Raw genomic sequence first — 25,678 nt, forward strand, 5'->3', positions numbered from 1 at the left:
GGGTGTCAGGCTGAGAGCACTGACATGGAGCAGTAAACCAGGGGGGATGACTAGAGAGAAAGTGCCAAGGCTGCCCCAGCGGGGCACCCGAAACGACATCAGTAAGTTTGGAGCAGCGGATACACCCCCTGAAAGAATAGCTGGGCACTTGGGATGCCAACTGGGATCCAAAAAGCCTGTCTCCCTTGATGGCCTTAGCTCCAAAAGACCCCAGAGTGAGGCACTCTGGGCTGGGACAATGCCTGAGCACCGGGGGACTCCCAGCCAGGAGGAAGTTCCTCCCTGCCATTCCCTGGGCAGAGGAGGGGTTCCTGGTGGAATCTGCTGCATAAAAAGGCCCTTCCTCCTGCCTTGACCTTGAGAAAATTTGCCTCTGGACTATTTACACCACATCCCATCCTCGGGGCACATCCATAGATGTCCATAAGCACCTGGGAAGGAGCTTCCCACGTAGGGAGACCTTCCCAGGGGCTCAGGTGAGGTCGTCTCCTCCTGGGGCCGAGCCAAAGGCAACAGCCACCCACCCTCAGCTCTGGCCAGGCTGAGAAAATTTGGTTGTGCATGTGGGGCTGAGCGTAGGCGAAGCTCTTGAGCTTTGCTTTGCCAGTCCCAGGGACATGCTGGAATGCCCAGGTATTTTGGTGGCTTCCCCACCTGGTCTATCAGAACTGTACAGATTCAGGTGTCTCCCAGAATCTCTCACTTCTGTGGCTTTTCCCTTCTGAAAAGCTACGGGTACGTTGCTAATAAATGACAGAAACCATCCACAACTGTCAGGCACTGCCTCCAAAACAGAGGCTGTGCTTCAATTAAATGGCTGATTTTTTTTTTAAACCTAGGCAAACCAACATTTTTTCCACTGGAATCATTGTTGGCAATGACCAAAGATGCTTCAGTATGTACAAAAAACCCATTCTACTCGAGGCAGAAAGTTTTAGCCCAGACACTTGAACTCTGGCAACGACAAGGTGCTGATAACAGCAATCACAAAAGGCACAGAGGAACTGCTGGGACCAGCTGCAGGGCCAGTTTTACAGATAAACGTGACGTACGTTGCAAAACAAAACACTTACAGAAGGAAAGCCTGAGCTTTTTAATGGAGATCTCCCCCCAGGAGTGAGATGGGAGCTCTGCCAGCCCCAGGCAGGAGGGGTCCTCTCGTGGTGTGACAAGATGCCATCACAACACCGGAAAGGGATGTGGTCGCCTGTGTCCCCGGTGCTGGGAAACACAAGAGGAGGCAGCTCACGAGATACACTGACAGGCTCAGGAAGGGGAACTTAGGGCAGCAAAAATCAGCTTTTCCTAACTGCAAGTGCCAAGGCAAGGGTGGAGCCAAGCTGGCACTCACAAGGAGGAGAAACTTAACCCTGACTGCTGGACCTTGGCACGTGGGATTAGTCCTAGACAGGAATGACCTGCCGAGTGGTGTCTGATGGTTGCTCATCCTTCTGCCCCATTTCTACCTTCAGTTTTGTTTCTTTCTCCACTATAAAGTCCTTGGGCAGGGACATCCTGACTACCACCAACCCACAAAGTTCCAAAGGAAGTGTTTTTCACCCATATAGTTGCTCTGACCCTGCCCCTAGAACTCGCACCGTGAATAAAGCCATTTCTCACCTGTGGAGCAGCCAACCTGTCCAATGGCCCATCACAGCTGTGTGGATTCCATCTGGAAACAGGGACAGACCCTACTGGCACCCCCTGAACGATACAGATTTTTCTGTTTTCACACCCATAAAGTCACAGGGAGCTAAAAAGGAGTGGCTGGTCCCACGCACAGGGAGAGGCGAAACAGTAACTCCGCTGAACACCCCCTGCCACCCTTCACATGTATTTGCATCTCCGCTGTTTTGAATCCTGCAAATGGATTCCAAGCCATGAATCGTGAGCTTCCTGAACACCGGCCCCACCTCTCCTCTGCCTCTGTCGTGCTGCTGATGGTGGGGACATCACCTGAGCTATGGAGATGTCCAACTCCCTGCTGGGAACCCGCCCTGTGCTGCCAGGATAACAAGGCATGGGGAAACCCCGGCAACAGAGCAGCCCCCGGGATGTTTAAACCTGCTTCTTTTAATTACAAACCTCCAGCTGAGGCGAGACTGTGGGTCGGGAAAGGGCTGCTCAGGACTCCCCCACCCTTGCAGGAGCAGGGACGATGCTGGAGGCGCAGCCAGCGCGAAGCTGAATAACCTGTCCTGTGGTGCAGCTCCCCCACCCTGCTCTGCCCTCACACCCTGCCAAGGAGCAGCAGCTGGAGATGCCACCTCCTTCCATCCAGCAGGACCTGCCCTGGTCACGCTGCAAAGGGAGCAGTGGTGCTGGGGGGACGCAGCAGAAGGGAGCGGCCACTCGAGGACTAAAGGCCAGCGTTAGAAGGCGGCATAAAAGGTCATTTCTCAGCCCCTGCCTGAATATCTATTGATCCTGAAACGGGCAGTGAGAGGAGCATTCAGCGTGCCATGAATGGCTTGCCTTGTGGATTCATCTTCGTGGGAGCCACGCATGTGGAAGCCTGTGTCCAGCAGTGGAAAAAAAAATCTCACTAACCTATTTTTATCGCCGCCAGCAGAGTCTGGCAAACGTCTGCACGTTCTAGGCTCGGTTAGAAGTCACTTCTGATAGGGTTCAAGGTCCCCACTGCTCGCAGTTCAAGTTAGGTCGTCTCCCGAGAGCTGCCAAGAGGCAGAAACTGCAGGGGTGGCTATTTTATAATCATAATTATACAGTGGCCACAGGCATAAACCACCCCCTAAATTTAGAAACCCAACAAAACCCAGCCTGGGCTCTGCAGTTGGAGCAGCAACTCTCACCCAGTCCCTGGTCCCCCTGGGAAGTGCCTCATGGGTGGCAGCTGCAGACAGACTCTCACCTGCCCCCACCTTATCAGCCTGCTGCCAGCAGTGAAAAATAAAGAAAACAGGATGAGAAAAGATGCTTGGAGTAGTTGGAGGCAGCCTTGGCACTGTTTGTATCCTCGCCTGCAGCTGGAGCCCGGCTGGGCAGCTCTGCCAAGGCTTGTAAAAGCCTGCAAGGAAACAGGGCAGGGCTGAGCCTGAACTTCTCGGCACATCCCCCATGGAAACGGCATCTGACTCATGATTATCACGGGGATTTTAGGCCCCACCACCTTCTATCCCCCCTCCTCCTTCAGGACAACTGCTCTGAGCCCTCTCCTGCAAGGCTTGCTCGGAGACTCACCCAAAGAGCAAAAATAGTGGAGATGTACAGGCAGTTCCTCAAAACTGTCTGCAAACACTTCATATCCTTTTCTCCTGATGGGTGGAGAGCGAGACTGACTCCTGACTGGGAGAGCCTGTCAAAATAAATCCAGGCTTTTCTGTCTACTGCAGCAATTCCTTTGGGAGCTCTTTTGGAAGTCACCCTGGAGGTAGCTACATCCTCCCCTTCTGCAAACACGTCTTCTCTACACCCTCTGTGAGTAAGCCGATTAACTGCTGAGACATAGGGTGGATTTAAGTTTCTGAAGTGTAGTGAGTGGATAGGATTTACTCCAACCCTCCCAACGTGTGGGACTCACCCCTTTCTTTCCTCTGTGACCAGTTTCTTCCCACACCCTTTCCCCATTTCATGAACTGACTGTGATTTTGTTCCCCTGGAATCAAGGATGGATTTGATGATCTTGGGGGTCTTCTCCAACCTAAATGAGTCTGGGAACAAGGAACAAAAAAAACCCCCAAGGGCAGCTGAAGTCAGCAGTAAACTTTCATAGTGGTTGACAAAGCCACCTCAGCTCTTTCAGGTGCCACACTCAGTCAAAAACACTACTTCAGCTCTGCAAGAGCTCAGGCACAGGGCTGGGTCTCAAATTCCCATGAGACATTTTTTTCCCCTCCAGTTCTCACACATATCCACAGAAAAAAAATCATATCAGCTCCTTTCTGGAGTCATTCCACTCTCTGCAAGACACACAGAAGCATGATTACCATTTGAATATTTTTTTTTTAAATTCTTTTTTTTTCAGAAAGCCCATGAACACAGAACAGTGCAACATGTTACAGAGGAGAGCTGCATGGTTCCCTTAGACAAGTGACAGTGGGTAACACAAAGGTGGCAATACATTCATGCATCATCCAGAGCTTCAACCAGAGCCCAACCCTCACAAAATCCAGTTATTTCTCCCAGTAAATACCAAACTCCTTGCAAGAGAAGTGGGAACAAGCAAGGAATGCCAAGAGGCATTTGTAGTACCCAGAGGACAAAGACCAGAAGCTTCTGAGAACACAGATGAGATGCTACAGTGAGGGAACACGAGGTACAGCACATCAACTTGCTGGTGAGGACCCAAGTCCATGGGCAGCCCCCACCAGAAGGTTTTTGAGACAAAACCCACTTAAAAAGCCATTTAGAGTAGAAGCACAGGACAAATTGGTAATTCTTCAGGCTAAAGGGTTCCACACTGATGTCTCCACTCTCTCCCACATCCATTTTTTTAACTGCAAACAGGATAAAGCCACAACTCTGCAGCTGCAGAGCTGGCCAGTTAACTTCTCACGCAACTTGTGTTTGTTCCACTCGGAAACCTGAGATTTGGCACACGTTGTTTGTAAAGCCCTTGAGACTGTACCCTCTGTGGCTTTGGAGAAACAAAGCACAGAGCCAGCCAGTGCAAAAAATCCTGAGCAAACACTGGGGCATCTGCCTTGCCCAGGTGCCAGCTCTGCCAGCAGACAGGCTGATGGGAGGAGGCCCAGCTGGCCCCAGGGCAGAGCCCAGCCTGGCTGCAAGCAGGGCACCAGTGCCTGCACATCACCCTGGTGGCAACTCAGCCTTTGCCACCCCCCTCCAGGAAGGAGACAGCAAAATGTTACTGCAGGGACATTTTAGGAATGTTATATCAAGACCTGCTTTTGTTCACACACACACACGCCAAGGAAAGGAGGAATGGCCAAGCCTTCCCTAACATGCTCTGACAGCACCTCCCACTCCTTGGAATTCCCTTCAAACATGGCATTGACATTGGAGTTATTTCCTGCTTTGTACCAAAGCCCTAGTCACTTAATACTTGTTATGCAAGTTCCACTCCATGCTATGCATCAAACAGCAGGATTAATCAACATAGCAACATCTCTCCTCCCCCACAAACAATACATCTTACTCTTTATTAAGTATCAAATTGTCTCCAACATAAATTACATCCAAATTATGTTAAGTTTCAAGAAAGTCAGATATTTTATGTACAATATTTGTCTTGAGTCAGATAAACCTTTATCATTTTAACCTGTAACATAAAAAGCAAAACCTACATCAGTACCAAATAAAGCATTAAAAAGGTAACAAATATATAACTTTTTTAGAAATGCTCTCAGAACACTAAAGTTAATGACAAAGATTTTATAGTGCAGGAGTGTTGGGTCTGTAGCTCTTAGACCATCTCTCTTTCCCTGCGGATGGCACAGCAGAGGATCATACTGAATATCATGCCAATAATCTGTAAAGAAAGCAAACAGGTTGGAAATCAGGGAACCAAAGCATGTTCTTTTATCAGCATGAGGACAAGCACAGCTGCTCTTCCCAGCCCAGAGGGCAAATTCATTCTGTATTTATATCCTCTATTCTGCAGTACCTGCCCCTCCACCCCCAAAGTTCATTCTGTTCTCATGAATCCCCTTCACCTCACTATCTGAAAACGGATGAGCTCTAAAGCACTGCCATCTCTCCTAAGAAATCTGTGACCATCCCAGCATATTTGCATCCATCTTCTCCAGAGAAGTCAAACACAAAAGCTCAAGTTTCCTTAGCAGCACTGTTATTTCAGTTCTCTAGCAGAGACCTTCAGTTGTTATAAAGGAAAGAAAAGCAAGAATACACAAGAGATATTAGGATAAAGAACCCAAGAGATAGCAGGATGAAGAAGTGGGCCAGCAACACGACCAGCACATCTTCACTCTCTACATACACACACACCACCGATATCACTGATATGATTTCACCACTGCTAAAGCTACAAGGAGACAGATCCTAATCCAAAGTAGAAGCAGGGATCTCTGAGACATCCCAGCCTCTGCACTGCCCCAGGGCCCTGCAGCACACACCCTGATCCTGCTGGGGCTTGTCCTTAGTGGAATGGCCTTGTGGGCTGCTGTGCCAGGCACTGCTCTAAGTGAACACACAGCATCCCCTCTAAATGATCTGGGAACTCACCATCATCACAGCAATGCAAAGGCCAACTGCTCCAATCACGTTGAACTTCGATTTGAAGACCTCGTCGATGGCCTGAGGGCAGGACTGGAAAGGAACAGACCCTTCATTAGTGTTTCACACACACCAAAGGTCAGTGCCTGCTCCTCTGAGCTCCAGTCTGCTTGCACTGGAGAAAGCTTTCTCTTGAAAGCTGCTTTGATCTGGCCTTACTTTCACATCCTTAAACAGAGCCAGGGATGTTCCAAACACAAGAGCTGGTGCAGAAGTTTAAATCTACTCTTCGAGTCCCTAAACCCCTTTACAGCACCTTGGCTACAGCAGGATTCCCTTCTCAACACCTTCAGTCTATCAGGATCAACAGAAGCTGTACCATGCTTGGCTTGTTACTAACGGCTGTCAACACTTAAGCTGCTGCATATTGCTCATCCCTTCCCACAAGAGATTTATTGGAAGCCACTTCTTGATATTTCCAACTGCTACTGTAATTTTGCAGACACCTTATGGACCCACACTGCATGGGAATGGCAGGATATCCTGGGCTGCATGCATCCCTGGAACGGGCAGATTCCCAGAGGGGCCAGTTTGATGCTGCCAGGACAATGAATTACCATTGCAACAAAAAAAACCACCAAAAAACCACCACAACAACAAACAAAATACAAAAAACCCAACAAACAACCAAAACTCCCAAACCAAAACAACCAAACCCCAAAAAAACCACACACAAAAAAGTAAGTACAGTCCCTTCCCCAGAAAAGGCATGTGGTAGCCAGTTAAATACTTTTACAGAAGTATAAATCTTTAAGAGCCTGGTAGCTGGTCAAAGTCTCATCCCCGCTCCTGTCCTACTTGTTCCAGCAGCAAACTACAGCAAGCTGCTGAAAGCCACTTTTTTCTTCCTGTTGTTGTTCCTTATCCAGTCCAGAAAAAAAAAAAGACTGAACCAAGGATGAAAAGGATATTACTGGCAAGGATGAATCAGTTCAATCGGAATACCAATACAGCGCTGCTTCTTAGAGGCAACACAAATCAGCCACTCCACTCCATCCCTTTGATCTCAGTCTATCCACTGTTCTTCTGACAGCTGGGACTGGGCCATAGACACATCACAAGATGGAGTAAACAGATGAATTGAAACACCCAGCAGAATAAAAGCAAATAGGAAGAGCTGCGTGCTGTCCCAGCTGCTCCCATACACTCTAACTCAGGCTGCGTGGGCAGGACCAAACACACAGGTGTGACTACAGACTGAAGGTCTCACGTGGTCAGATATTTCAGGTTGTCACAAGTAAAGTAAAAAAAAATGAAGTCATTAATGGAATTAATGGAATTCCATTAAGAGCCCTATTTTCTATGGCAAGACTCATACAGACTGCCTTGGAGCGTGAAGCAAGGCAGGTGTAAGAAAACTAACCCTCTTCCTCTTTAAGAGCTACACAAGTTGCCTCTCCTCTTGTCTGTGGCACACAGGCGCCTCTGCAGCAACATTCCAACAGGGAAAACCTGATGCAGAGAACTGCCTTCCCAGTGACAAACTCATCTGGACAGGCTACCGATGTACTGACCCCCTCCCCCTTGCTAAAACTTCAAGCTCTACATCTCCCAAACCACGAGGGGAGGTGACACCCCCAGGAAGGTGCTGTGGCAACAGGGGCAGTGAGGAGAACAGAGCCCTCTTGCATTATGGGTTCATTTTAGACGAAGTTTTGATCTTTCCCTGTCCACCCCATGGGCCTGTGACACACAGGCTTGCACATTTCCTGCCGACCCCGGGTGTTCTTTCCACGGTAACAGCAACAAACAGGCTGACTACAGACACGGATCGGTAAGCAAGTGTGACACGTGAATTTTCCCCAGACTGGAAGGGTTTACTCAGAAGTGTGTTTCTCATTCTACTCCTTGGGCAGAGCTGGTGGTGAATTAAGTCACGCTTTACCTTGACAGTGAGTGACTCAGTCAGAGTCTTTTTCGGACAGGTTTCCATGAACAGCTGCTCGATAGTTCCAGTAACGCCACAGCAGTTTAGCTACAAGACAAAATAGGAAAAGACAGCCAGGTTAAATAATCCTTATTTTTGCTCAGTATCTGGTAAAAAAAAAGGAGAAATAAATTAGATTCATTTTTATTACAGACCTTAGCAAAACTTGAAGTCCAGTCAATGTGACTGCTATAAAACCTAATTTTAAGAAGTCTTTATTATGTTAAAGAACAAGGTTCTGAAAGGAAGAGAGCTAGATCTCATTAAGTACTCACACATTTGTTTTGGTGACAGCTTGTACTCCTTACAGGCACAGAGATGGACTCCTCACAGGTATGCAGGTATGCATTCCAGGGTGTCTCTAGCTCAGTATCACAGATCTAATCTAGGGTTTCCCAGCCTGCTTCTGAGCTTTAGGAAAACAAGAACTAGTTCTAGGCACTTCAGAGGGACACCCTGAATTCACTGATACTACACAAACCTATCTTCTCTGCAGTTTGTTACTAATAATGTCTTGGTTTCTTCTAGTTAGTAAGGTACTTGACTTACACAGGGGAGTGAAGGAGCTGCATTACTGTCTAGTTCAATCATCACCATGTACTTACAGCGAGCTGAAATGCTGTCAGGGTCTCTTTGGCACCTGCCTGATTTCTCTTCTTATAGGTGTCCATGTAGAACTCCTTCAACTCGTCCGTAATCTACAGGACAGCAAAGAGTTGTGGTGTATGACTGTCTTACCTTATTGTTATTATGGCAAACTTACACTGAGCAAGTCAGTCAACAAGAATTCGGCAGCCCACAACACCCATTCTTCTGACATGTACAAACAGAAGGTGAAAAGAGAGGGGGGACAGTATTTCTCACCTGAAACAAGTGAGCCTAACTCTTAAAAGCCACACCTGAGCAGCCAAGACTGATTTCCCTTCCAAAGCTCTTGAGCTTCCCACAAGGAATGAGAGAACCAAGTCTTTGCCCCCTGGTTGCCCCAAAAATGTTCACTATTGCACTCCAGAAGGTTTTATATTCCCCTGCTGTATAACACAAGCAGAAAAGCAACCCCGGTCCACCAAGCAGCTTATTTTGAAACAAGACAATCTTGACTGCTTGTGAGGGACAGGCCATCCTGTGCAGAAACACTGAGCCCTTTGCTGGCCCTGCTAAAGCTCCCCTGAGAGCCTATTTCATTTCTCAGCTCAGCCAGATTCTGCCTGGAGGGCACCTCTAGCAGATCCAAGAACAGCCTCTTGGATCCTGGCTTTCCTGCTGCAGTGTCATTTAGATATTAGAGTTAGATTTCTGGTGTGTTCTGTTTGAATCCCTTTTTCTTCCTCTCCCCCAAGCTCCCTGGGTAATGAGGATTTCACTCCTACTGGTGCAGATGTCAGCAGACTGCAAACTGTGGGCACATTCACAGCCTCATGGAATATTTTGGGGTCAGAAGGGAGCTTTGAAGATCACCCAGTCCAGCCCCCCTGCCGTGGGCATGGACACCCCTCACTAGACCAGGTTGCTCAGAGCCCACGTCCAACCTCATTTTCAACTCTTCAGGGGATGGGGCAGCCACAGCTGCTCTGGGAAACCCATTCCAGCATCCCACCACTCCAGCTTTGAAGAGCAACCTACCTTTTCTTTATTTGAAAATCCCCAGATTCCAGCACCAATTTCAAGGGCAAAAATCACGAAAAGGAAGAAGAAGAACTAGAAAAAAAAAAAAAAAAAGAAAGACCACACTGTTAGTGAAGACCACAGCACCACAAAACAGCATCACACAAGTTTACTGCAAGTTTGTCCAGTCTTGGGGGAACTGTCACGCAGTGTTCACCCAGCTGGAGTTCAGGAACATGGGCAGAACTAGGAAAGAGGACACACTGCACTGGGTCAGCACTTCTTCCCAGGAGCGTCAGAAAGCCTAGGAGTGCTCTCCAAGCACAAGTCCTGCTTTTTGATCAGTGTTAATTAAAGCCAATCATCTGTTAACTCAGACTTTGAAGTTGCCCAAGTCACTCAGACACATCACAACAGCCGACACCACTTCTTTTCCCCTGGTTTGTCACTCCTATTGCTTTAGGAGTCATTACTTAATCCCCAGCTTGCCACCACCTCCCACAGAGTTTATGGTCGCTTTGTTGTGTATTCCATAAAACAGAAATAAATGGGTTCTCTGTCTTTAATTGACTACCAGGTCCAAAACACCACTATCATTTAAAATACTCAGAATTACAAAGGGCTAGAGGCATCATTTTGCAAGAAACACTCGAATTTAAGTTCTTCCACAACACAGAAGGGGAATTGTTCTTTCACTGGCTATAGCAGCAGTCTTTTATTAACCAAGTCTTCTGGTTATTTGGATGAGTAGTTCTGCAAGTGTACAGATGTGCATGAGCCCAGTAAGCTCAACTGGGCCCCTCCAGTCTGAGAACAATGAGGTTGCTCTCCAATAATTGGCTTGCAGAGCAGTTGTCAACCAGAAGAGCTCATCCTGTGATTGGGAACAGTGGAGGCTTGTTGTTTCAAGGATCAAATACCACAGTCCTGGTCTCAAAAGATTAAAGATTGCACAACCCTCAGGGTCCAGGATAAGAGTAATGCTGTTTACTAGACAGTCTTATCAACACTTTTGTTCTGTGTTTACAACAATGCCAGTCTTGACACTTGGGTGTCTGAGTATGTCACACTCTCAGCCTCTCGATTCAAATATAGCAGGAACATTTGGGTTTAGGGCCAGAAATTAAAAACCATATTTAACATTTTACCATCATGGAGGTGACTGCGAGTTTAAACACTGCAGAGCCAAAACAATCACTATCTGCTGCCTTTTAACTGCACCATAATCTTCTCCTCCTCTCCCATCACGCTGCTAAAATTTTAGGCATTACTCTGAACACTTACCAGGCCAAGCATACACTGAGATTCCTGTGATGCACCACAGCACCCCAAGAAACCAACCAGCATCATCAGTGCCCCAGCTCCAATAAGGATGTAAACACCTAGGGAGGAGGAGAACAGAAACACAGATATATGGACTAGCTGAGACCTCAGCAGCAAGGCATGAAATCAGCTGCTCCACAAACAGCATTTGTAGCTTTTGCAAAGTTGAAGTTTCTTTTCTGAAGTGTTCCAAGAAAAAAAAAAAACAAAAAACCAACAACAAACAAACCTGTGCTTAATTTTCAAAGCAAACATCTCATAACTTGTGGGGAAATATACTGATACATAAAACCTTCAACTTGTAATAATTAATATGTAGCCACTACTGCAGTTTCATGAATTTCATAAAATGGGCAAAATAAAGCCACGTAAAACAAGCTACAAGACATTTTTTACCAACTTATCTTCACTTAGAGCTGGAATAGTGACTTATCAACAACAGAGCTCTTGAAGCAGATACCTCCTCAAGCTGTAACAAGTGTTGGAGCTTGTAAAATATTCTACAAGCTGAGTGTGTTGGAGCAGAGAAAGCAAACATTTCTGGGCTAAAAGACTCCATTTTATGCCCAACCCTCTGGCTCCTGAACTTGGGAACTGCCAGTCTAAGCATCACAACTGAGAGCTGGTGAGAGCAGCAAGATGCAGTGAAGCAGAACAACTCCCAAAGGATGGCAAGAAAAGTACTACTGTGGTGGTGAAACATCAAAGACTCAGCACAACATGCAGAGAATGAGTATGGCACTTCTATCAATGTGGACAAAAACACAGTTCAGAGGCCCAGTCAATACTAATTAAAGAAAGCCAGATGTAAGCATTTGTAAGTGATATATTCTATATGCAAAGCGATAAGATCAGCTGCCAAAATAAATACCTACTTGGTAAAGCATATGTAAGGGATTAAACCTGACCCTTCTTATCAGCAGGAAATTCCTGCACTGATTTTTTTTTTTTTTTTTACCCCAGCTTAAACTTTCTAACTGAAAAATTAAAATAGGAGTCCATCAGTACCTCTTATTTAAGTTTATTTTCAGGTGTACAGAAAGCCTTTGAGGTAACCTGCCTTGGTACTGGGTGCAAAATGACAGATTCTTTTCATTTCCTATTGGAAACTGCAGTCAGTAACTGCTCCCAGAAAATTAAGTTAAAAGAGCAATTCCTATTAAGCTTCTTTTTAAAAACTCAGTTTAACCTACAGAGATTTCAAGCAGGTTTCACTGGCTGCATTCAATCAGCAGCTCAGAGTATCACATCATAAAACTTTTATGTTTCAGGAGGTGAAAGAGTTGTTTTAGACTACCCAAAATAAGACTAGTTAAATATTTAGCTGAACAGCCAAGTTTAGATTTCTGTTCCCTTTCCAAGACACAGCCAAAAGCATCTGGAAACCTTCCTGGCAGCTGCAAGAACCACCCAGTTTGCTGTGATGCCATCGTATCAAGGGAAAAATACAGGTTTTCTCACAGATAAGCTTAAGAGGCTGCACAAGCCTAACTCCAACAAGCCTCCATCTTTCCTGTGGGCTCCCTTCAGCAACTGGAAGGCCACAATTAGGTCAACCCCAAAGCCTTTTTTTTTTTGTTTTCCAGCTGAACAATCCAAATTCCCTCGGCTATGTCAAAATCAGAGCTCATATAAAACCCCAACTCAGCTAGGAACACCTATGACACCAGCATAACAAACTGGAAGTGTTTGTGTCCCTGAACTGGTCACACTGCAGACAGAATATGTCAAGGAGTAACTTCCACCTGGGCAAGCTGAAGCTGCACTGATCCAGGTTGGCTGGAATAGCTGCTCACACAGACCACAGTGTTTGTGCACCCTTCCCATTCTGTTCAGCATAAATTAGCAGACATGGACATGTATGAGTTGTACAAATGCTCCCTCTGTGGGATGAGGCAGAGTTGTGGGTTTGGGTACCTTGGGTTGGCCACTTCGGAAAAAAAAAATAGTTATTGACGCCATCTGTGGTTACTCATCTAGTCTGGTGGGAAACTCTGCTGACTCGTGTTGTGAGGGGCATCGTGAAGAGACATACCAGGAGCCCCTGGGATTACAAAATGCTTAGCAACAGCAACCAAAGAGGAACTGCGGGATTTAAGATGGGAAAAGAGACCAAGAGCCAAGAAGCTGCTCGCGTGACAGCGCTGCTGTCTCCACCACAGCTCCCAAGGGCCCCAGCACCAGCCAGGGGAAGCTGCTCTCTGCCCCACCGAGGCTGTGTGGGGCTGCTTTGTCGTCTTCCCCCTTGAGGGGGAAGCAGTGTGGCCATCACCAGTGTGATCTGTCCCCAGCTCACCTGTGTAAAACGTCGTCTGGTTGGATTCCAGTTCAAAGACGCTTTTGGTCTGTGAATCAAAGTGAAGCCATAGCCCAACTGCAAGAACTGCTGTCCCTGCCAGCTGTAAGAACAAGGAAGCCTTGTTAAATGACACCAATTAATACATCCACCCTTACATTAGCAGCAACATCAGGAGCAAACACAGGACACAGCTTTTATTTCAAGAGCTGGAGACAGAGGACCAGCATAAAAGGATGGGGACACCAAAACACGAACAAACTTCGCTCCAGACAGGAGGCACCTTGTTGACAGATGCTTTACATAGTACAAAATCCAATGCCACAGGAGAACAATGCCATTTTTGTTCCTTACTGAAAATGTCCAAGGTTTAGCCAAGTGTCAGTATTTCCACTGACCCCTCCACCCATTGTTTCACTCTGTGTGACTGCAATGACATCGCATGGCTTAGTGATCCTAAAAAATCTTCACGCTGAAGGTCAAGTGTATCACAAGGAGAAGTGCCTTGTGAGGCCAGCCAGAAGTTTTAGTGCATTAAAAAGACTGTTAAGAATTCAGGGCAGCATAGAAGGGAGTTCAGAAAGAGTGCCATGCCCTGCAAAACACGATAAAACCAACCCATTAAGTCACCACACTGAGAGGAAGAAGATACTGGCTGCTGAAGCAGCAACACTGCTGATGTACAGCAATACAATCTAATTTTAGGTAATATTTGGTTTTATTTCATTGTTATCTCTGCTGTTTGCCTCCAGGTTCCTCTTAACATTGCTGCCTGTGTCTGCAGCAAGTCGTTTTGTGAATAAATTAGCTTTTGGATGAAACATCTTGCAGAAGGCATGGGAAGGGTGTTGCAAGAGAGAATTGCACTCTGGTAAGGCAAACACTAACAGCTTACTGGGAAGAGACTGAATCCTCCCTTGAAAAGAAAAAAAAAATGGGGTTGTCTTGCCATGTAAAAAAAAAAAAATCCAGGACAAACTAGAAAGCTGGAAAGTGTGCTCCTCAGCTCTTCCTTTAAGGGCCACTTAACTATCCAAAAAAAAAAAAACCTCTACAGAAGTGAGATGAGGACAGAGATCCCAAACGTTGCAGAAGACATTAAAAATTTAAACTTAGAAGTAAGCAGTAAGTTCATAAATTCTGGTCCTTTGGTCAGGTAAAGAATGCATGAAAAGAAAAAAAAACAACCCAAAAAAACCCCAAAAAACGACAAAGCCTTATCTCTTGATAAGAAGTCCCTTCTAGAAGGAAACAACATTCTTGATTTGCCTCCAAGAAACTGGAAAGCATTTATTAATGTCAGGTTTCAGTGGGAATATGGACAGCATTCCCACGGAAAACACCAGTGGATACATCCCTTCCACACCAAGCCCACTGGCGTCTCCCCTAACTCCGAGGGGTGCTCCTCAAAAACAGGGTCAGCTCTGGGGATTCACACAGGGCAGAGGATGGAGCTAAGAGAGGGTTTAAGGGCAGGGTTTTCTCAGCAGAAAACAGCCCAGCTGAAGTGCACAGGATTCAGGTATCAGCAAGGCAAAGCAGCAGGCCAGCAGTGCCAGGAAAACCAGCATTTCTTGTATGGCAGGCACCTGAGTCCCAAGCCTGCCTCAGAGAGGAGCTGCAGGGGAAACAGATCCGGGTGAAACACAACACACAAAGAGCCAAACCCAGGTGGAGGTCTCCAGACAGACACAAAAGGCACTTGGTTGGTGCCAGGGGTGCCTGCTCACCAAGCACACCTGCACAGCCCTCCCTGCCTGCCTCTTCAGGGCTATCCTCACCAAACTAATTATGCTGGGGAGCCTTGCTACGACACAGCAGGGTTATTATTTCCATTTACTGTGGAGCAGCAGCACCCTGAGGGGAGGGAGAGGAGCAGCAGTGGACTGGCAGGGAGAGAAGGGGCTGCTGCTCCACCTGCACTCCTCGCTCACAGCATCACCTCACAAAGCCTTCACAACCTCGTCTCACCTCAGTGCCTCAGCTCAAAAAATAGAAGAGCTTAGTGATGGAAACAAACAAAAAAAAAATCATGAACAGTTTCTGGCCTACAGTTAAGTCACCCAGTATTTAACAACACTGAGACTCACTGCTGGGTCACTGAGCAGCCTTCAGCTTTTATAGGGATCCAGAGCCACATCATTCAAAGAAACCTATAGCTTCTGCTTGCTTTGCTAGGAATTCAGGAACTGCAAGGACACAAGCCTGAGCACACCCAGCTATTCTCATCTACCTACAAGTAGCTTGACAAGCCCCAATGTCTGAGTAGAGAGCACTGCAAACAGAGCAGGGCAGAGAAAAGGACTACAACTACAACCCAGGGCTGATCCCCCAGCAGACCTTTCAGGCCAGAGTATTCAAATTGTGAAGAAACTTTAAGCCATACCACAATCACACAGATAATCCTAAAACTGCAAGCAAAGGAGAGGGCTCAGCTAATGACCTCCTCAGAAACAAACTGGTTGGTTCACATTAGAGATGGTGTACCCAGCACAGCTCCTTTCAAAAAACAAAACTTCACCCTCCCTCACCACCACCCAGAGTTAAGTGCTGGCATGTTTTCTCCTTGGAAGAGCAGTCAGCTCTGTGCAAAGGGTTAAGAATATACCAAAGAGGCAAGAGACCTAAGGGATCACAGAACTGTGATAGCACAATGCCAGTGAACTACTCCACAGCACTGAAAAAACTGGTAGAATAAAGTGGTAATTCTCTCCGTGTTTGACTAGAAATAAAATGCAGCTCCTTCTTTCAAGAATAAGCAACTTTTTGTCCCAGTTCCTTAAGGAAAGCAGACTTGTGTTCTCAAGTTTGTCCTCTTTCTACCCACACTGACCACTGAACTAAAAAAGGCAGTTTTAAAGCAGAAGGCAAGCAACTCGAAGCTTCAAGTTTCCATCAAAACAAGGAGAAACCAAGGACACACCAACACCAGCCTCTGTGCACTTGTGTTGCTCACCAGTGCTGTGCCAGCAGGTTTGGCAGCCGTGCTTTTCCTCCCTGGGAAAGGGGTGCAAGCCCCCTCCCCTTAGCTGCACGGCAGCAGATCCCCTGCAAACCTAGCTGTTGGGGCTTTTTTTTGGAAATCCAAGCGTTTTCCCGTCTAACAGACCCGTTTTGTCACAGGAGCTGAGCAACAGGGAGCGTTTCTAAGTAGGTCTATCCTGTGCTGGAAAAGAAATTTAGCAGAGAGAGAACAGCACTGTGTTTTCCCTGAAGCTGGTCTCTTAGTTTTGCATGCACAAAGTTTAGGAGCAGGTTTGTGTGCTTATCACACATGTAAGGTATTTATATTTCTGTAGTGGCAATTATGGCAAAAAGGAGCTTAGAAAAAAGGCTGGTTTTGTTTTGGGGGTTTTTTTGGGGTTTTTTGTTTGTTTGGTTGGTTTTTTTCTCTGATCAAAAGGTGAAGTTAAAGGGGTACTACTCAATCCCTGCACTGGAAAGTTTGTGGCAGGGATTTTCCAGCCACACCACGCTGACTGACATCCCCTGCTCAAGCTGATGAGCCTTCCTTGCTTTTCCCCGACCACTACTCACAACTCCCAGCTCAGTTCTGCTCCACTTGCCCATTCTGTGGCTAAAGGACAGAACTGGTCGTTCCTTTCCAGTCCTATGGAGGTTTCTTGGTTTGTTTGGGGTTTTTTTTTGCATCACATGCAAATACTCTCCCCTTGTCTCAAAAGCTCGCTCCTGCACACTTCTTTCTGCCTGTTCCAACAGGAAAAACAGCCTTTTTTTTTTTTTTTTTTTCTGCCTTCCTATCTCACACGGCCCTGCTGTGAAAGAATTCCCTCCTCCCATCCCACACACCAACAGGCGCCTTCTCCAAAGTCAGCCCTTTCCACTGCTCTGCTCCCCCCTTGACAAGGACACGATTTCGCCTCTGGTGTATCTAAGGGTGTGTCCCGGTATTTATCTCTGCCAGCCTGCTTTCCTTTAGCTTCCCATGTGCCAGGAGATAGCTGACAAAGGACCGCAGCCAGGACACACTTGAGATGAGGAACAACCTGTCCATCCTGGAGGCAGGAGCCACACGGAGCACCCTGCCCTCCTCCCCTCACCACCCCTGGCTAACCTGAACGTGAGCTCGACTATTCCTCAGCCCTGAATACTATCAAGCAATTCCCACTGCATTCCACCCCTCCCTCCCTCCCTCCCCAGCACCTGAGGTTTCACAGGCATGGTTTCCCAGCAGGAGGCTTGCACAGGGAGTAATTAGATTTAATGACGCTGGCGTAAACACAGGTTAAAAACCTGAGCTTTTCAAAACAGAAATTCCAAATTTTGTTAACGTATCCCATAGCAGCACATTGAGTGACGCTATTTTGGGAAGCTGGAAAGTTTCTTTTGGATTTAACAGCTATTTTGCAAGGACCATTTCGTTTAGTCCCTTCTCACCTTGTCACCTTGACCCATCCCTGAGAAGGAACAATCCCCCAGACAAGTACCCCACTTGCTACAGACATCTTACAGCCTCTTATCTTTCCACAGGGGGAAATACCTCTCCAGCTCAAGGTCCAAGCAGTTATCGAGTGCTTAGAGCTGGCAGATAAAGCTTTGGGAAGGGGACACTCTCCCCCAGCATCCCCCAGTTTACTACCACAGCCCTTCCTCCACTTCCACAGGGTGGAGGCACGGACAGGGAAGCAACGAGACACTGCAAGAACTCCAGATACGTGGCTGAAAGCCTGTGGAAAAAGCCTCTGTACATAAAACTGTGGGTTCTGCTATTTTAGCACAGTCAGGCCAAGCCTACCCACAACCTGAACCAAGCTCACTGCATCACCTGCAGCAGAAGGGAAGTGACTGTGTGGAAATATAGAAGTCAGTCAAAGATGAATACTGCATTCTGTGCTGTCAGCTAAGCATTGCATCCAACAGATGCAATCACTTGCTGATTTTTTTTTTTTTTTTCTGGAAGCAGGAAGGTATGTCAGGCTCTACACGACTGCTCCTTGCATAGGTTTTCCCCTGGGGTGTGCCAGGAGTACACTGAAAAAGCCACCATCATCACTTCACAGGCACTAGAACTGAAAGTTAAAAGATTTTACTCTGCATAAGACGGACAATCAACTCCTTTCTCACCGTCTAAAGACTGAACGAACTAAGGAAGCCAGGACCAGACCTGCAACACTGCAAAGCACAAAGGCAAAGACACTGAGAACACTGAGTAGTGATGAACTGCATGTTTCTGTTCTGTTACCTGCTGGTACTCTATAAACAAACCCCCATAAACAGTAAGTACAGATGAGGCTCATCATCACTCTCATCCCTCAATTACAGGATTAGTGTTATCCACAACAGCACGGGTTTTCAAACTTCTGGCGAGGTGGAAAAGGAAAAAAAACAGATGTGCAATAAGTGCCTGCAGTTACACAAGAAACTGCAGCTATTTTCAAACTTCTTTGGTGGAAAAGGATAGGAAAAGTAGTATTTTCTTTCTGCTTAACTAGTTTCAAGAATGTTGTGGCCTGTGTTAATGTCACAGCATTTATGGCAATAAAATGGTGCTCCAGTACAGTAGGAACAGCACTACAGAATTCCTGAACCACTGCCAAGACTACTGCCCGTTTCATACAAGTTCCTATTCAGAAGCTGGTCTACTATATTTGCAATTTGAATTGCAAATACAAGCTAGGTCTGCTAGAACTCTAAGGACACGTAGATTCACATCAGGTTTCTCAAGGGAACACAGTCCAGCTCAGTCCTGACCTCACAGCACTTCACTGGAGTCAAAATACACTGAACTGAGCCCCAGCAGCATTTTGATTCCTACTAAATCAGCTGATTGCAGAAAGCTAAAGTAACTGATTTCTGTCCCTCCTGTGTGTGCCTGCACATAGGAACACAAAGACACATATGTGTATTTCCCTGTCCATCCTGCAAGTCCTCTGCTCCACTGGAGCAGGAAAGACCCTCTGGACTGCGACCAGCTGAGATCACGGCTCACAACAAAGTCACAGCTTATCTTCTAGTTACAGAGAGAAAGAGCTCTCCGGGCCTAATTTGGCTCATCTTTCTTTAGCAGGCATTACCAGGGACAAATGCATCTGCTCATAAAACACAGAACACTCCGGAGAGGGGGGAGCCAGGACGAGGCAGCTGCCCGACAGTGTAAAGCAAGGAAATTACTTGCTTGAAACCTCAACCTGAACTCCGACTGCGTGCTACAGCACTTCTGTGCCCTAAAACACATTTCATTATAGAAACCGGCAGCAGATGCCTTTGTATGCCACAGAACTCACCGGGGGAAGCCCCAGCACTTAAGCTAAAGATGCAAGCCCCTGCCTTTTCGCTCAGCAGCGGTGGGAGAACAGGCAGGCGCTTGCCCCAGGCTGCTCAGGAGCCCCCGGTTTTCCTCGGAAAAGGCTCTGTCCCCAGGGCCAACAAGCCCGAGCAAACCCCGGGAGTTAAGGGTGCTCAGCTCTAGAGGCAGGCACTGTTGCACAACTCCAGCTAACCCAGCGCTGCTCAAAGCCAGCTCTGCTAAGACCACTCCGCTCCCTGCCTGGGTTTAAGGCACATAACTGCGTTGTTTCCATTGACTTCTTGCCAAGCTCAAACCAGCCTGGTGGGAAAAAGAAAAAAAAAAAAAAAAAAAAGTCTTTAAGAGTTGAGTATCAGCTTCGTCACCTCCCCCCACCCCAAACAAGCTTCTAAAGACCTGAACTGGTACAGGTTTTATTACAGGGATACCGGGGCCAGCACCAGCCGTGCCGAGGCAGCAAGAGCTGTTTGCAAACCTGGGTGGGACAACACCGGCAAGGAGCCTGGTGCCTGCAGCAACACTTGATCCGACGGGGAAAACACAGCCAGCCCTCGTTCCCACCCCTCGAGAGGGGGCTGAATCACCCAGCTTAACTGAGCTATTCAAACACAACAGTTAAAGCCATTCTCTACAAGTGCTCAACCCGACCTCAGCAGCACTTGTAGCAAATACCTTCTGGTGTCTCCCCACCTTTCACTCAGGCCACAAAGTAAGACTTCAACCCAAGCTCTGAAGTCCCCAGTTTCACAGAACACCATGGCAGTGTCCAGCCTTCCCAGCTGGAGAAAGGCCACCAGATCAGTTATCACCAGAACCGAGCACAGCATCCTACAGGGTGCTCCTCCAAAAAGCTTATTGGAACAGGGCAGACAGCGGCATTTCCCAGGACTAACCTCCCGGTTTACATGTTGAGCACTCCAAGGTCTGTGCAAAGACACAAGCAGCACCTTGAAAGAAGAAGAATTAATGAAAGGCTGAACCCCATGAGACCCAGGTACCCCTTCATCTATCTACTTCCACAGCACCTGCTGTGGAGAAAATACCACTGCTGTTCCCACAACCAAAACACTTTTCTTCCAAAAGCGTCCTCTTTATAGGCTTAATCCACCACAGTTCTTGCTCACTGGCTCTTCCAATACAGTCAGGTCCCATTTATTACCTGGACAATCAGGATCCTGCAGATGTCTAGCACAGTTCACTCATCTGTTTCCAGGCTGAAAAATCCCAATTGACTTCCAGCTTCTGATGGCAGAAACCCTTCTCTTCCTCTCCCAAACATCACCAAGCCCCACTGTGATCCTCTCAAGGTGTTCAGAAGACCAGAGCAGCTCACAGGACACTGGCATGCCATGGATTCGTGCAGCTTTAGGCCAATCTTCCCTCCCCTCTGGGATCTTCACTTCTGAAGCTGGTTTTGCTGTGCTGGTGCTGAGTTGGTGCTTTTGTGAAGCCATCCCAGATCCTTTTCTCCCAAGACTTCATTGCTCTGTGGCAGCATCTGCCCTTGAACCATCAAGTTGATAAATCTAGGCTGCTTCTTTCTGAAGAATCTTCTCTGCCTCTTCCAGATGCACCAATGTGCGCCACTCTTCATGTATCCCAGAACAGCATAAAGCAAAAACCCAGCATTCAAAAAAATTCATTGCATTCCAGCCCTCCAGCACTGAGATGGATGGTGAATGGGGGGGTTACCCAATTGCAATGTATTTATAATTCTGAAGTAACTGTTGTGTGACCCTGCAGAGTTGGTAACCAGCATTTGCTGCTGTTTCTTCTCCTCTGCATCAAGAAGTCACAGTTCAAGCCTGTGCAGGACTCAGGGTCAAAAAGACACATTATGGCACTGAACTTCAAGATCCTCCCCAGTAGAATGAAGTCCTTGCAGAACAACACTCCCAAAACTCTGACACTCAGACCTATTACTGCCTGTCCTTAAGGACTCCCTGGGAAGCTCCCTAGTCCCAATGTGTCTGAAGAGGGGTTATTACCTGGATTTACTTTTGTCATTATTCCTAAACCTTTCCTCTGGCTAACTTTGTTGTACTTTTACATTTGACCCACCAGCATTTAAGAACCTTTATTTCCTTCCTTTCAATACAGCTTCAAACTTTGGCAGTTCCCCAATTTTTGTTTTAATAACCTCCTATACCAAGATGTTTCAGCCTTTATGCTTCCTCTCACCCTCCCTCAAGCCTCTGATGGATGCAAACACATGCCACCCAACATGCCACCCACAACTACCTGCAGGTTTTGCTGCAGATCTTTGAAATCCCTCACCTGTCCTTTTGAGGCAACTTATTTTTTTAGAAGTGAGTAGAGAATTGCACTCTGGTACCACCACACTTCCGCTCAATTTACTGCCATTACTCCACAGACTTTTCACATCTCCAATGCTCCAAAAAGCCGCCTTTCTTACTAGGGTGGTTCCTTCGTTGTGGTGCTGCCAGCCCCAGGACACTTCTCCCTGTGTGCTGTTCACTGAGGCCTAACAGGCCTGATACTGCTGTTTTATTCTTCCACAGAGGACACCACGCTCTCAACTAACACTTCCAACACTTTCGGCAGGGCTCAATGACAAATGGTGACTCCCAAAAGCCAAGGACTACTCCAGCTGGTCAAACACACACCCACCTCTGGGCTACCCCAAGCTGTTTGAATTTTACTGCCTCTTTCAGCTTCCAGACACTTGCTGGGATATTCAAGATGCATTAATTTCCCTTTAGGTTTTTTTTTTCTTACTCTTCTCTGTCCCACATGCTACCTGGATTCTGCCAGCTACTTTTCCTCCCCTCCACCTCGTTAACAGGTCAGTCCTGCATCCGTGTTTACTGAACACTCAAAGGTGCAAGTAAAGCTTCAGAGCTTTATTATCACAACTCTCCCAAGCAACAGGCACCTCCTGAGCTAAAAAAAACTCCTTGCTCTTTATTCTCACCCCTGGGCCCCAGAGACCAAGGTGGTGATGCTCACCTCAAGAGCTTCTATGCAGCAACAACGAGCACTTTTGTTCTATAAAATAAGTTTGTACAAACTCCGTAGCTTTAACAAACAAACTAAAAACCCAACCACAAAGCAAACAGGTCTGTTTCAACATAAGGTTTAGAAACTCACCGACCCAGAGGTCTCAGACAGTGCTTTTTTTTTTGGCTTTTTCTTCTCATCAGCCACAACCCTCCAAACGGGACACCCTTGCTCGCTCTCCTGGTGAGTCTCGGGTGGCAATACTTTCTTTCCTGTGCCAACTGCTTCTGCACAACTTCCCTCTCCGTTTTCTCAGCTTTGCCGAAACCCACGCTTTAAGTTGAGACATCACGAGTCTTTTATCCCTTTACCACTGCGCCTTCCACTCATCCCACGAGCAGTGCCGCGAAACGGGCTCCAAAAGTGCCATCTTCCCGCAGCTCCAACTTAATTCCTCCGCAGAGGAGGGTCACACACGCGCTCCTCCACCGCGGCAAAAAGCCCAAGGAAAATCTGCGCGCCGAACCTCACACTTCTCGCCTATCCATCGGGCACACACGGGCCGCGCTGCCCCGGTACTTTTCCACGGAGCGGACAGCGCTAAATTTGAGATGCCCACGCCCCGAGAGCCTGGGGACAGCCACGACCCCGCAGCTCGGCCGTGCTTCGTGAGGCTGCCCGGCGAACCAGAGGCAGGCAGGAACCACAGAGCACGGCGTTATCTATCCTGTGCTGGCGGCTGCGCTCCCACAGATCAGGACGAGTTCAGGGCTCCCTCTGCCAAGGGAAGCCGCGGTTTCCACCGAGGCTCCCCCCAGGAGTTCACACACGCGGGACAACCACGAGCAGCTCACGCCGGGCACAGCCCCGCCACCGGGAAAGCCAACGAGCAGCAGGATTTGCGTGGATTTTCCGGGAGAGGGACGGGTCCTACCACCTCCCCAGCACCGACACCGGCGCTGCCCGCACCCCCAGCATCCCCTCCCCGCCCGGCAGGACACACGGACCGCCCCGTGATAACCGCGGTCCTACGGGAGAAAAAAACCCATAAATAAAGCGGGGAGCACCCGGGAAACCCCCCGCCCCTCTCCTGCGGGGCGGCGGAAAGTCGGGAAAACGGCAAAAACCAAGCAAGAAAAAAAAACCACGCAAAACACCGCGCTCCCTCCCCGCCGGGCAGCGGGGCGGGCACGGCCCCCGGGGAGCCTCACCCAGAAGATGAAGTTGAAGCCGAAGAGCAGGTACTTGATGCACTTGGTGCCTCCTTTGACGGGCATGGCGGCGGCTCCTGCAGGCGCGGTCGGGTCGCGGCGAGGCTCCCGCGGGCCGGCGCCGCTCCTTAAATGCGGCCGTGCCCCGGATCCTGCGGGGACTCCGCTCCGCCCGCCCCCGGGGCCGCCCCGCACCTGCCGCCCGAGCCGCCCGCCCCGCTCCGCTCCGGGGATCGGGGAATGCGGCCCTGGGACGGCCCTCCCAGGGACTCGTGGAACGCCCCGAGCTGGGAGGGACCCGCAGGGATCGCCCCAGTCCCGATTCCCGGCCCCGCGCAGAGCAGCACCCGCGATCCCACCGCGGGTGCCGGGAGCGCTCCCTGGGCTCGGGCAGGCTTGGGGCCGCTCCCGGTGCCCGACCACCCTCTGGAGGAAGGACTTTGTCCTTATACCCAACCAAACATCCCTTTACCTCCCTCCCCGGCCCCCCAACCTGCTCTTAAATGCATCACAGAGTCACAGGCTGATTAGGGTTGGAAGGGACCTGTGGAGATCACCCAGTCCCAACCCCTTGCCAAGGCACGGTCACCTGGAGCAGGTGACACAGGACCGTGTCCAGGGGGGCTTGGAATCTCTCCAGAGAGGGAGACTCCACACCCCTGCGCTGGGCAGCTGCTCCAGTGCTCGGCCACCCTCAGTGTAAATAAGTTCTTCCTCGTGGGGAGGTGAAACTTCTTATGTTTCAGTTTATGGCCATTGCTCCTTATCCTGGGCACGTTGAAAAGAGCCTGGCACCATCGTCCTGGCACCTGACTGCATGAATGAGATCCCCTCTCAGTCTTCTCAGCCCCAGCTCCCACAGTCTCTCCTCCTAAGAGAGATGCTCCAGACCCCTCATCACCTCTGTGGCTCTCTTCTGGATGTTTAGTGTTAACTTAAATGCATCAGTCTCGATTAAATGGGTATTTTCCTACACCAGATAAACTTACAGCATAGTTTAGCTCCTTTAATCTTTCAAGTATGTCTGTATAAAGTTATAAACATGCACTTTAGGAAAATAAGGTGGGATAAGTTTAAGCCTGCCAAGAGATCCATGCTAACTGGTTGTGCTCCTGCCCTTAGGTCACCCCAGTTGTGAGAATAAACATGCTGAATTTCAGCTAAGAATTTTCCTTTCATTTTAACTGGGAGTTCAGCACCTCACTTCTGAGCCTGTTAGCTCAGGAACAAAGGCTGAGGGCTTGTACCTTAATTTATCTTTAATACAGTGGGACTAGAAATTCAACAGGTACTGAGAGTCAAAAAGCCCCCTGAGCAGAAGAGTAAGAACAGAGAAGCCTCACTGAAATGCAAATAAAAACGTGTTGGTGTTATTGTTGCCAAAATAAATGATAAGACAGAGCACATTCCAGAGGTGAGGGAGAGACATTGACTTGGGCAGCTGTTTCGCAGAGCAGGTTACAAAACATTGATACGTTTTCATCAGAAAGCAAGGCAAAATAAAATAAAGAGCTTGGAAAAATGCAAAGATGGTTGGGAGTAGCCAAACCGAGAGGCTTCTGTTGCTGCTGCAGGACAGGTATAAGTGGCAAAGGAGAGTTTGGGAAGCGTGGCTGGCTGCTGTGTTGCTGTTTGTGAGTCATGCCTGCCTCAACCAAGCATCCAAGTAGCCTGACTCTCTGTGAGTCCCAAAGCAGGAGAACGGGGAGCTGTGGCATATTAAAGGATGCCATCAGAAGTTTGCTGCTGCTTTTGATTTGGGATCCCTACACAGGCTGCTCATTGAGAGAGGGGGGGGCGAACGGTGCTTAACTTGAAACCAATTCTACACCAAGCATTTTGGTTTGTTCTCCAAAATAAGGGGAAGCAGA

At 48.1% G+C, this 25,678-nt stretch overlaps 1 protein-coding gene across 1 annotated transcript; it reads right to left on the reverse strand.

Moving 5' to 3' along the window:
• Nucleotides 1-4,878: 4,878 nt before the first annotated feature.
• CD9 (CD9 molecule) lies at nucleotides 4,879-23,974 on the reverse strand. Its single transcript, XM_050324594.1, has 8 exons — nucleotides 23,808-23,974; nucleotides 13,368-13,470; nucleotides 11,033-11,130; nucleotides 9,767-9,841; nucleotides 8,749-8,841; nucleotides 8,102-8,191; nucleotides 6,166-6,249; nucleotides 4,879-5,452 (listed from the first exon to the last, which is right to left on the reverse strand). The coding sequence occupies exons 1-8, from the start codon at nucleotides 23,871-23,873 to the stop codon at nucleotides 5,387-5,389; spliced, it is 675 nt and encodes a 224-aa protein (XP_050180551.1). The 5' UTR covers nucleotides 23,874-23,974; the 3' UTR covers nucleotides 4,879-5,386.
• Between the last annotated feature and the right edge of the window lie 1,704 nt (nucleotides 23,975-25,678).

The sequence above is a fragment of the Myiozetetes cayanensis genome, unplaced genomic scaffold (assembly GCF_022539395.1).
Source record: "Myiozetetes cayanensis isolate MyiCay16 unplaced genomic scaffold, myiCay2020 scf3, whole genome shotgun sequence".
In the NCBI taxonomy this organism is placed as follows: domain Eukaryota; kingdom Metazoa; phylum Chordata; class Aves; order Passeriformes; family Tyrannidae; genus Myiozetetes; species Myiozetetes cayanensis.

Excerpts from the sequence above, each read along its gene's own strand:
- CD9 (XM_050324594.1), bottom strand. The coding sequence starts at position 23,873 with ATGCCCGTCAAAGGAGGCACCAAGTGCATCAAGTACCTGCTCTTCGGC. Across the intron at positions 9,842-11,032 it reads CTCAGTGTATGCTTGGCCTG|TTCTTCTTCTTCCTTTTCGT; the intron begins GTAAGTGTTCAG and ends TTTTTTTTCTAG. Across the intron at positions 8,842-9,766 it reads GATTTTCAAATAAAGAAAAG|ATTACGGACGAGTTGAAGGA; the intron begins GTAGGTTGCTCT and ends GCTGTCCTGTAG.